Source organism: Nicotiana sylvestris, chromosome 10, assembly GCF_000393655.2.
Source record: "Nicotiana sylvestris chromosome 10, ASM39365v2, whole genome shotgun sequence".
Taxonomy (NCBI): domain Eukaryota; kingdom Viridiplantae; phylum Streptophyta; class Magnoliopsida; order Solanales; family Solanaceae; genus Nicotiana; species Nicotiana sylvestris.
The window spans coordinates 47,741,180-47,753,991 of NC_091066.1; the positions used below are offsets into that span (position 1 = coordinate 47,741,180).

General features: G+C 40.9%; 1 protein-coding gene across 1 annotated transcript; it reads right to left on the bottom strand.

Annotated features, from left to right (window-relative positions):
• Positions 1-9,450: 9,450 nt before the first annotated feature.
• Positions 9,451-9,852, bottom strand: LOC138879290 (uncharacterized). Its single transcript, XM_070158896.1, has one exon. It carries the CDS (start codon positions 9,850-9,852, stop codon positions 9,451-9,453), a length of 402 nt encoding a protein of 133 aa, XP_070014997.1.
• Positions 9,853-12,812: the final 2,960 nt, after the last annotated feature.

The window sequence follows — 12,812 nt, forward strand, 5'->3', positions numbered from 1 at the left end:
AGGTTCTGCCCCTCTTGTGTGAGCCTTGCCTTGGGACCCTTGAGCTCCCTCTCAACTTGGACACATAAGGGCTGGCCCTTCCACACTGCACTCATCTCTATCTGGTTATGTAAACCTGGGTGTTAGCACTGCCCGGGGTCCCTTGAGACCCTTAGGGTACTTTGACACATCTAGGTATGAGAAAGGCTTTGAACATCATTGGCATTTGAAGTAGTTTATTCCATAACTCAGAGAGGAAGTCAAGAATCAGACTTCTTATGGTTGTAACTCCTTATTTTGCACTTTTCTGATGTAATTCAGTCATTTTTGGTCTGTAATAATTTGTAACAAATATTGGGGGCTGGCTAGTGAAAAAGGATGGGGTGATTATGCATGCTTTAGCTATTAGAAGGGTAGATAACATGCCTATAGGATCTGTTTAATAAATTCTGCGTGCTTTACTTGCACACTTAGACACCATGCATATAGGATCTAAATGGCTATAATTAGACATCATGCCTACAAGATTAAAATCAATATTTTTATAGAAATCATGACTCTAGGAATTTCGTTGTGATCAAATACATTCTGCCTTCTTCATTTCACGTTAAACTAGATACCATGCCTATAGGACCAAAATTAGCCTTTAATACTTAGATACCATCCTTGTAGGAATTAAAATCAGCTATAATAGAAATCAAGTCTATAGGATCTGAAACCAGTTTAGTTAAAAATCAGTTTGACTCATACTGTTCTGGATCAGTTTAATCATCCTACTCCTTTTATTAATACGGTTTAGAAAGCATGCCTATAGGATCCAAATCGCCTGTTTAGAAATTAACCACTGCTCTGCTACCTTCTTAATCAGTAATAGATATCATGCTTATAGGACATCACCAATACACACTTAGGCAAGCCTTAGGTAATAATGATAAAACTGAATCCGCCTTTGTTAAATTAGCAACTACTACAACCAGCAGGCCTGATTCGGACTTCTTATCTGAGTTATGTAATAAATTGATATGCTTCAACAATTAAAACACCCTGCCTTAGTACTTTAAATTCTGACCCTAATTGTGTTTAAGTCATGTTATTATGTGCATTGTCTGCGGAGGTATATATGAGCCTCTTAATTGTTTATATGTTTCCACTATGCAGTCCTACGTGTTTTGTATGTCACCTTACCCTTTTTACCTTTAAAACCCAAGAGTCAGCCTAAAATCCTCCCTCTTATAGGAATAGTAGTCCCAAATTCCTCCGGGACTAATAGGAATGGGACAGGTAATAGCATGCAATAGAGGTCGAGACCAATCCGTGCTTTAATATCTTAATGGGGTGGGAAAGGTAGATATGGATATGATGACCGGTGCGCTAATACCACGTGTATCCCCTCTTCTAAGGAGTGTCATACTGGGTATCGCATTGATGTGATCCATATTATAAATAAACCTAGGACCCCCCCCCCTCCTTTTTATATTCTCAAGTATTTTTAGAATTGTAACTCCTTTTCAAAATTCGCCTTTTAATAATTATTTTCAAACTCGTATGTGTTCAAACTTAAATCCCCTACTATTTGAGCCTATATTTGTTTGTCTGCTAATTGTACAAAATTCACAAAACTGTCTGGCCGGGAACCACACATGTCGATCCTGAGGGGTGCATAACACCTTCCCCTTACGATAATTTCAAGCTCTTACCCTATTTCTGGTTATCAAACAAACTTAGAAATGAACCCTATAGGTGTCCTAATGCACCTTAAATCATTAGGTGGCGACTCTTCAAATTCAAACCCAGTTCCCAAAAGAAATGAGTTGCCTTACCCCAAAAATGTCATAAACCCGATTTTTCGATGCAAAGAGGGAAAAAGGGGGTGCGACAGAGATTTTCCCCACACAAGGTTACGCAAGCCGCATACCTTGAACCAGCTCAAAATCAATCCGATATCACGCTCTTTCCACGAGTATCCAACTTCGAGTGGTTCAAATCTAATCAAATCAATTATATAACATAAATAAAACTACAAGCAACTAATTTAACTAATGAATTTAAAGCTACGGAGAGAAATAAGAAAAACACTCAAAAAAATTCTCCTCGGGCCCACATCTTAGAATCGGGTAAAATTTACCAATATAGAACATACATTCACTCACGAGATTACTCGTCCAAAAATTATTCAATTCTGACACCTAAAACCCGATCAGAACCCAAAAACTATATTGGGAAACTTTTACCCCAAATTCCCATTTTTTTCTCACTCAAATTCCTTGATTAGATTGAGAACATTAGTATAGATAGATGAAATATAAACAAAATAGGGTTAGGAATCGTTACCCACTTATTTCCTATTCAAAATCCTCACAAAATCGCCTTCTCCCGAGCTAAAAATCGAATTTGGTGTTATGAACTTCAAACCCTCGAAATTCCTTTTTCTACCCAGTGATGCCCGCATCTGTGCTCCCAGGACCGCACCTGCGGTCCCGCTTCGGCGGCCATGGCTCTGCATCTGCCGAATTTCATTAAATCCCCAAGCACCGCACCTGCGCTTAATTCTTCGCAGATGTGGTTCCTTTTCTGCGGTTCTTGAGTCGCATCTGTGAACACTGGTCTTCATGCCCCAGACCGCACATGCGACCTCCTTCCTCACTTCTGCGGGGTCGCACATGTGGGCTCCCTAGAGTAGGTGCAAAAATACCAGAAGCAGCCAACTTTAGAATTTTGTCTAAATACAAATCAAGTATGTTAAGCATCTGAAACTCACCCGAGGCCCCCGGGACCTCAACCAAACATACCAACCAATCCTAAAACATCATACAAACTTAATCCAACCCTCGAATCACATCAAACAATGCCAAAACCACGATTCACCCTCCAATCTAAGCATAATGAACTTGAAATCTCCAGAATTCTACAACTGATGCTGAAGCCAACCAAACCGCATCCGATTGACCCCAAATTTTGCACACAAGTCACATTCAATAATACGGAACTATTTCAACTTTCAGAATCAGATTCCAACCCCAATATCAAAATCTCACTTTCGATCCGGAAACTTCAAAAAATGAACTTTCGGCATTTCAAGCCTAAATAAGCTACGGACCTCCAAAACACAATTCGAACATGCCCCTAAGCTTGGAATCACCCAACAGAGCCAACGGAATCGACAGAATTCCATTCCAAGGCCGTCTGCACACCATTCCAACTACGGTCCAAATTCTAAAGCTTAAACTCTCATTTAGGGACTAAATGTCCCAAAACACTCTGAAACTCATAATGAGTCTTCCCGACAACTCACAATAGCAGAAACAAATATGGGGAAAGTAGTTAATAGGGGATTGGGGCGTTAATTCTCAAAACGACTGACCGGTTCGTTACAGAGAGAGTTAGTAGAATAAGGATTAACTAGAGCTCTAATGCTTTACTCTTCCTTGGTGGAAAATTTCTAGTTATCTTCAACTTCTAACTCGTTCCTTATCTTGGATAGATTTCTCTCCAAGTAAGGAGTCATGATTTTTATCAAATATGCAACCTTTTCATTCAAGAATTATCAGAAATAACCACTTATACTTATTTCTTTCACGTGCATGCCTTTTGCTAGATTATGTTCGTCACATGTGTACATTGTCCATGGATCTGGTTCACGCATGTGTTCCTTTGTCAATCATCAAAACCAAAACTGCTCAAGTCAACACTTTCTTTATAACTAAAGATGGTAAATCCATGTTCTTCAATCCATAATCATTCTCTGTTCTTAACCTGTGACGACCCGGCCAGTCATCTTAAGAATTAATGCCCCGATCCCTTATTAACTGTTTTTCCCAAGTTTATTTCTGCTATTTTGATTTGCTGGGATGTTCGGTTTTGAGTTTCGGAGAGTTTTGGGACACTTAGTCTCTAAATGAGAGCTTAAGTGTTGGAAAGTTTACCGTAGTCGGAACAGTGTGAAGACGACCTCGAAATGGAAATTTGATGGTTACGTTAGCTTCATTGGGTGATTTTGGAGTTAGGAGCGTGTTCGGATTGTGTTTTGGAGGTCCGTAGCTAATTTAGGCTTGAAATGCCGAAAGTTGAATTTTGGAAATTTCCGGTTCGATAGTGAGATTTTGATCCGAGGGTCAGAATGGAATTCTGAGAGTTTCAGTAGTTTTGTTATGTCATTTGGGATGTTTGTGCAAATTTTCAGGTCATTCGGAGGTGTTTGGTTGGGTTTTTGATCAAAAGCTGAATTCAGAAGCTTTTTTAAACTTAGGCTTGAATCCGATGTGTTTTGGTTGTTTTGATGTTGTTTGAAGTGTTTTGAAGATTGGTACAAGTTTGAATAGAATTTTAGGATATGTTGATGCCTTTGGTTAAGGTCCCGGGGGCCTCGGGTGTGTTTCGGATGGTCAACGGATCATTTCAAGTTGTTAAAAAATTGCAGGTTTTTGTTCAGCTGTTGCAGAGGGATTTTACCCTTCGCGTTCGCGAAGAATCAGTGGGGGGTTGATGGAATGTTTCCTTTGCATTCCTGAGGAAGTCTCCGCATTCGTGAAGGGTGGTGATGTTTGAGCATCGCGTTCGCGGAAAGGGTATCGCGTTCGCGTAGAAGGAAGTGGTCAGCTGGGTTCGAGGTGCTCTTTGCGTTCGCGAGAGGTGTAACGCGTTCGCGAAGGATTGGTCAGCGGAAGCATCGCATTCGCCAGAGCAGTGTTGCGTTCGCTTAAAAGGACTTTTGGTCAACGACTTTATGTGCTTCGCGAATGCGAGGACTTGACCGCGTTCGCGAAGAAGGAATTAAAATACCTGGGCAAAATGTTTTAAAGGGTTATTTCGCGAATTTTAGCCTAGTTTCCTCCATTGTTAGGCGATTTTGAAGCTTTTTGAAGAGGGTTGAAGAGGGATTCAAGGGGAATCACTTGGAGGTAACATTTTTGACTTCATAACTCGTTTTTATGTGATTAAGGACCTAATTAGTGGTGAAAATTTTGGGAAAAATGAGTAATTAGGGCTTGAGTTTAAGAGACCTTTAAATGAGGATTTGAGGGGTCATTTAGACTCCGATTTCAGTATTCTTGTTATGTATAGACTCATGAGAGTACGAGGTTTCTGAAAATGTAAATTTCGCCCGATTCCGAGGCGTGGGCCCGAGGGGCATTTTGGTCATTTTACCTAATTTCGCGTATTAGCTTAGAATTTAATTGTAGAATCCGTTACTTGAAGTGTTATTTACATTATGAAATTGAACTAAATAGATTTGGGCCATTTGGAGTCGAGTACTCATGGCAATATCGTGGTTTCGAATTGATTATTGAGCCGATTCGAGGTAAGTGGCTTGTCTAACCTTGCGTGGGGGACCTTCCCCTTAGGATATGATATATTTGATAATTGAAATGCCTTGTATGTGAGATGACGAGCGCGTACTTGAGCTAATTGTTAAAAATCCGATTTTTCTTTAAGTATCTCAATTGAGTTCTTTTTCCTGGTTTATTCTACTTGTGAATTTAGCCTGTTGCTAGTTTAGAAACGCATGTTTAGTTGACTTAATTACCTATTTGCTTAAACTGCCTTAATTGTATTACGTGAAGCATGTTAGGCTAGAATTAACTATTTACTTGGTACAAAACTTAGCTTAATTGGGTATTCTTGTTTTGTTGCTGTGTGTTTTTACTTTGGGACTACGGGACGGCATCCCGGGAGATCCCCTGTACGTATTTATGATCTGAACTGAGGTGAGGGATACCAAGATATCTCTGGCACATATATTGAGGAGACCGATAGATCCTCGGGATACCAAGAGATCCCTATCATACATTGAGGATACCAAGAGATCCCTATCATACATTGAGGATACCAAGAGATCTTCGGGATACCAAGAGATCCCTAGCATACATTGAGGATACCGAGAGATCCTCGGGATACCAAGAGATCCCTAGCATATATTGAGGATACCGAGAGATTCTCGGGATACCAAGAGATCCCTGGCATATATTGAGGGTACTAAGAGATCCTCGGGATACTGTGAGATCCCCGGTTACTTCCTTGTGGTGTTTCCATTATTGTACTCTTATTATCCTGTGTATATTCTTACTGTAGATTTTCAATTGTACTGCTTATCTTATCCTGTCATCTTTATATTTATTTAATCTCAGTAGGATCCTGACCTTCCTCGTCACTACCCAACCGAGGTTAGACTTGGCACTTACTGAGTACCGTTGTGGTGTACTCATGCCTCTTCTGCGCAAGTTTTTCATGTGCAGATCCAGGTACTTCTACTCAGGCCTACCATCCTTGAGGGAGGCGACTACTTAGAGACTTTGAGGTACATCTGCTGTGTCCGCACACCGAGGAGTCCCTTTCTATTCCTGCCTTTTAATATTTAGCGTTTTTATACTTTATGTTCTTATTAGACAAAATTCGGAGTTAGACCTATGTAGTATTTCCTTTTCTTAGCTTGTGATTCGTGGGTTTCCGGGTCTTGGATTTGGATATTAATTTTGAGATTTATATATGGTGCATGCCGAGCGGCACATTTAAACACTATTGTTGCCTTATTTCTGCTTTTAAATTGTTTTGCTTCCGCAATTTAGGCTTACCTAGTCGTAGAGACTAGGTGTCGTCACGATGGTTCACGAAGGGCGAACTGGGTCGTGACATAACCATAGCCAATGTTGGAGAGCGTAATTTCCTATGCTCAAACATAATCGTCGAAGTGAAGCAGAGATCAACTCCAAGAATAAGTAATTATTGATCTTTTACAGCAAATTGAAACACCCACAATAATCAAAAAAATTTGAAACAAACTAATAAATTAATCTTCATAGAATATTCTTTAAAGGGAGTTTAAGAAAACTACTAGAAGGTACAAAGTGAAAATGAGCCAAACCCCCGATTTTAAAAGAACACTGCCCGGCTCGACCATTGCACTTGCGGCCAGTTGACCGCATCTTCAGTCTCGCAGGTGCGGCCAAAATTTCACACCTGCGTATCCCCTCTGCCCAGCACAACTCTGCACCTGCGATGCCAAACACGCCCTGCAGTCCCGCACCTGCGGAGACCTTCCGCTTCTGCGACTCCAGTTGCCCAACTCGCATTCCAGTTCTGTGGAGCATTCTTCGCATCTGCGGGCTCGCAAATGCGGAAATATCCTCGCATCTGCGGCTATCCCAGCTTAGTCCAAATGTCGCTTCTACGACCATAATTCCACACCTGCGGGCTCGCACCTACGGCCCTTCCCGCACAGGTGCGATTTCACCAGATCCCAGCTGCCTTAGCACTTCTCCCAAGTCCAAACTCGATCCAGTTTCAATCTGATTCTCACACGGGCCCCCAGGACCCTGTCCAATCATACCATTAAGTACCAATACCTTATACAAACTTAATTGAGGCTCAAATCACACCAAACAACATCAAAACTACGAATCGACAATCGAAGCCTTTCTTTAAACTTTCAAACTTCAACGAACGCGTCTGATTCATACTTAAACATTCTGGAATGATGCCAAACTTTACGTACAAGTCATAAATCCCGATACGAACCTATTCCAAGGCTCGAAACCTCAATGGACATTAATAACACCAAAGTTCACTTCAAATCAAACTTAAGAAATTCTTAAATTTTCAAAATGCTAAATTTTCATATTAAGCACCGAAGTGCCCCCGGATCACCCGATACTCACCCCGAATATACGCCCAAGTCTAAAATCATCAAACAGACCTATTGGAACCTTTAAATACCAATTCCAAGATCATTTACTCAAAATTCAAACCTCAGTCAATTCTTCCAACTTAAAGATTCTGATGGGGATCATCATACTGCCGCTCTCTAATGCGATCATATAAGAAAGACCGAGAAACCACACAAGCTAAAACGCAGCTGGGCTTCGAAACATCTAATCTCATAAACTAGTTAGCCAAGTCCTGAACATCAATTGCAAACGGTCTCTCACTAACATGAATAAATGCAAGGCTACCCATACTCACCGCCTTCCTACTTAAGGCATTGGTCACCGCATTGGCCTTTCTGGGATGATACAGAATGGTAATATCATAGTCCTTTAGCAGCTCAATCATCTCTATTATCTCAAATTTAGATCATTTGGTTTGAACAAGTATTGGAGGCTCTGATGATCTATAAATACCTCGCAAGACACACCATAGAGATAATGCCTCCAAATATTCAATGCATGAACGATAGCTGCCAACTCTAAATCATGAACAAGGTAGTTCTTCCCATGAGGCTTAGACTGGCATCAAGACACATCCAATACCAATTCAAGAAGCATCACAATACACTATATAAGAACCAGAAACTGAAAGTAGAACTAGAACTGGAGTTGTGGTCAAGGCAGTCTTGAGCTTCTGAAATCTCCCCTCACACGCATCCGACCACCTGAAAGGAGCAACCTTCTGGGTCAATTTAGTCAAAGGTGATGCAATAGACAAGAAACCCTCCACGAAGTGACGATAATAATCGGCCAAAATGAGAAATCTCCGAATCACAGTAGCTGAGGACGATCTGGGCCAACTCTGAACGGCCTCTATCTTCTTTGGATCCACTTTAATCCCCTCACCGAACACCACATGCCCCAAGAACGCCACCGAACTAAGCCAAAACTCACATTTGGAGAACTTGGCATAAAGTTTCTCCTCTCTCGATCGCTGTAACACAATCCTTAAATGTTGGACATGTTCCTCCTGGCTACGTGAGTACACCATGATATCATCAATGAACACTATGAAAAATGAGTTAAGATATGGCTGAAATACATTGTTCATCAGATGCATGAATGCTGCTGGGGCATTGGTCAGCCCAAAAGACATCACAAGGAACTCATAATTACCATAACGGGTCTTGAATGCTGTCTTTAGAATATCCATCGAGAACACCACGTGCCCCAATAACGCCACCAAACTAAGCCAAAACTCACATTTAGAGAACTTGGCATAAAGTTTCTCCTCTCTCGGTCGCTGTAATACAATCTTCAAATGTTGGACATATTCCTTCTGGCTACGTGAGTACACCTAGATATCATCAATGAACACTATGACAAATGAGTCAAGATATGGCTGAAATACATTGTTCATCAGATGCATGAATGCTGCTAGGGCGTTGGTCAGCCCAAAAGACATCACTAGGAACTCATAATGACCATAACGGGTCTTGAATGTTGTCTTTAGAATATCCAAGTCCTGAATCTTCAACTGGTGATACCCAGACCTCAAATCAATCTTAGAGAACACCTTCGCTCCCTGAAGCTGGTCAAATAGATCATCTATGCACAACAAAGGATACTTGTTCTTGATTCTAACTTTGTTCAACTGCCTATAGTCGATGCACATCCACATAATACCATCCTTCTTCTTCATAAACAGAACTGGTGCACCCCAAGGCATTATACTAGGCCTAATAAATCCCTTATCAAGAAGTTCCTGAAGCTGCTCCTTCAATTCTTTCAACTCAGCTGGTGTCATCCGATACAGAGGAATATAAATGGGCTAAGTGCCCAGCACCAAGTCAATACCAAAGTCAATATCCCTATCAGGCGGTATGCCCGGCAAGTCTACAGGAAATACATCCGGAAAGTCTCGAACCATCGGAACAGAATCAATAGTAGGAGTATCAGCACCAAGATCCCTCACAAAGGCCAAATATGACAGACATCCCTTCCCAACCATCTGTTGGGCCTTCAAATAAGAAATCACCTTGCTGGGAACATAATCTAGAGAACATCTCCACTTAATCCTTGGAAACCCCGGCATCACTAACATCACGGTTTTAGCACGACAATCCAGAATAGCATGACATGGAAACAACCAATACATACCCAAGATCATGTCAAAATCAATCATACTAAGTAATAAGAGATCAACTCTAGTCTCCAATGCCTCAATAGTCATTACACATGACTGATATACACGGTCCACAATAATAGTTATGCCCACTGGAGTAGATACATGAATAGATGAAACTAAGGACTCACGAGGTATTTCCAGATAACGAGAAAAATATGATGATACATACGAATAAGTGGAACCAGGGTTAAATAATACAGAAGCATCCTCGTGGCATACTGAGACAATATATGTGATCACTGTGTCTGAAGAAAAAGCATCTGGCCTGGCAAGAATAGCATAGAATTGGGCCTGACCACCACCTGAGCGGCCTCCCCCTCTAGGGAGACCCCTAGTTGCCTAAGCCCCACCCCGAGCTAGCTGGGGGTGAAGTAACTAGTGTTGAAGCCCTGGCCTGACTCCTCTGCTAAACTGGACCTCACGTAAGGCGGGGACAAAACTTCTTCATATGAGCCAACTCTAAACACTCGAAACATACCCTCTTAGAAAATGGTGGCATATACTATGGCAGACCTCGAGAACCAGAATAACTACCAGAGGAACCTGTTGCAAATGAACCCTGAACTGAAGGTGCACGAGATGAACTCTAAGATGGGAGAGCACTGAGAGATGACTGACCCGGTATAGAACTATACAAACCATGTCTAGATGACGCACCACGATGAATTGGATGAGCCATCTGAGCACGCCTATAAGGACGACCCCTATTGTGGTAGGACTGTCCCCTAGAAGGAACACCACTGAAACCACCCAAACCACGAGGCCTCTTGGCCTCTCTCTCCTCATGCTCCTAACTACGAACCATCTCTAGCCGCCGAGCAATATCAACCACCTCGTTGAACCTAGAACCTAATACACTCTCCTGAATCATAACAAAATGTAACTCATAGTAAATGCCATTAATGGACCTCCTAATCCTCTCCGTCTTAGTGGGAACCAACCAAACTGTGTGACGAGCCAACTCTGAAAATCTCATCTCATACTAGGTCACAGACATACCATCCTGAGGTAACTGCTTGAAATGCCTGCACAGCTCCTCCTACGGGTCTATGGAACAAACTTTTCCAAGAAGAGAATAGAGAGCTCATGCCAGGTAAGTGATGTCGCACCGACTGGCATGCGCACCATCTGAAGGCAGCCCCAGTAAACTAAAAAGTAGTGAATGAGACCCCCACTAGTGTCCAAAATACCCGCCCTGCGAATAATCCGCACATATCCAAGAAGTCCTGGGCATTCTCTGACCCAGCCTCACTGAATGATGGAGGCTAGAGCCTCCCAAACCTCTCTAGTCTCCTCTGCTCATCATCACTCATAACGGGTCGCAGTTGGGCCTGAGCAACTACAACCGACTGGGCTAGTAGTACCCCCTGTATCTGAAGTCCCTGCATCACCTGTATTAAAGTACGGGCGGCGGGAGTCTGAAGGCTCGCCGGTGTATCCTCCGGTGTCTGAAGGCTCGCCTAGCCAAAAATCGGGGTCCAATGGTAGATTCCGACTACCCATGATGCCATGAGTTCATATATGTGATAAATTTCAAAATCCGAGTCCAAATCGACTCTCAAAACTCAATTTCTTATTTTTCAAAACCTTGATAAGATTTCACTATTTTTTCACTTTGACTCACATGATTTTGATGTTAAAATCTAAGATAAATTAATGGAATATGATTAGAAATATATTAGAATCACTTGCCCCAAGTTTGTAAATGAAATTCTCTCTTCAAATAGCCTCCTAATGAGTCTAGGGTTCAAAAACATGAAAATAAGGCTAAAAATCCTGTCCCTCAGCTCTTTATCCAGTTGCAGGTGTTGCAATTGCGACCTGGCCTTGCAAATGCGAGAAATCCATCGCAAAAGAGAAGAACCCACATCCCTACTACAGTCGCAAATACGACTTAATGTTTCACAAATGCAAACTTTGAATTTTCGCAAAAGCGATCATATGATCGCAAATGCGTTCACTGCTGATTTTAGGCCCACTTCGCAATTGTGAACATCGGTCTCGCAAATGCGACCCTAACAGGCTAGGCCATACATCGCAAATGCGACTTTTAACCTTGCAAATGCGAAACCTGCAATACCATCTCACACCAGCAACTCTAACGCTCTCCAAAACATTCTGAAACACGTCTGAAACTCATTCGAGCCTTCGAGGCTCCAAACCAAACAACAACACAAGTCTAAAAATATCATATGAACTCGCTCACGCGATAAAAATACCAAGATAACACCTATAACTACGAATCAAACATCTAAATAAATGAAATTTTTAAAGGAATGCTCCAAATAATACAAAAGCAACAAGACAAGTCAAGTACGTGACAATTAAGGTGTACATGTAAGACAATTAAAGCAAGTAGCAATTAATCACGGAGTCGTAAAAGGGATTGTGAGCACGTGATTTTTGCCTCACATAAATTACTCCTACAGAATCCCAAAGAATTAGATTTTTCTTTCAATTATTCGTTATTTTAGGAATTCTTGTAGAATTTTTCTGATTATTTGCATTTTGTGTGCATGTTTAATTTTTATTTAATTCATGAAAAATACAAAAAAATACATTGCATTTGCATTTAGGATCTAATTTTATATTTTTTTGGATTAATTAGTAATTTAGTTGTTTTATAAAATATGAAAAAACAAAAAAAATAGTTCATGTTGCATTTTAACTCTTTAATTTTGAATTTTTGTAGCTTTTTTTTGAATTTAGGAGTTATTTAATTTTTTTTAAATATTATGTTGAGTTTTAATATAATTTGGTAGGTTAATTTAATTTTTAAGAATTAATTTAGATTTATTTTAATTTGAAAAGAGAAAGAAAAATTGGAAAATGAAGAGAAAAAGAAAAGAAATAAAGAAGTCTGATTTTTTTTTGGGCCAATTTAATTCAATCCCCCAAAGCCCAATTGATTAAACACCATTACCCGTTCAAAAACCGGCCCAGACCCATATTATACCCGGTCCAAACCCCATAGTCATCAAAACGACCCCGTTTCAATTATCCCA

Coding starts and splice junctions, on each gene's coding strand:
- LOC138879290 (XM_070158896.1), bottom strand. CDS start 9,852: ATGACTATTGAGGCATTGGAGACTAGAGTTGATCTCTTATTACTTAGT.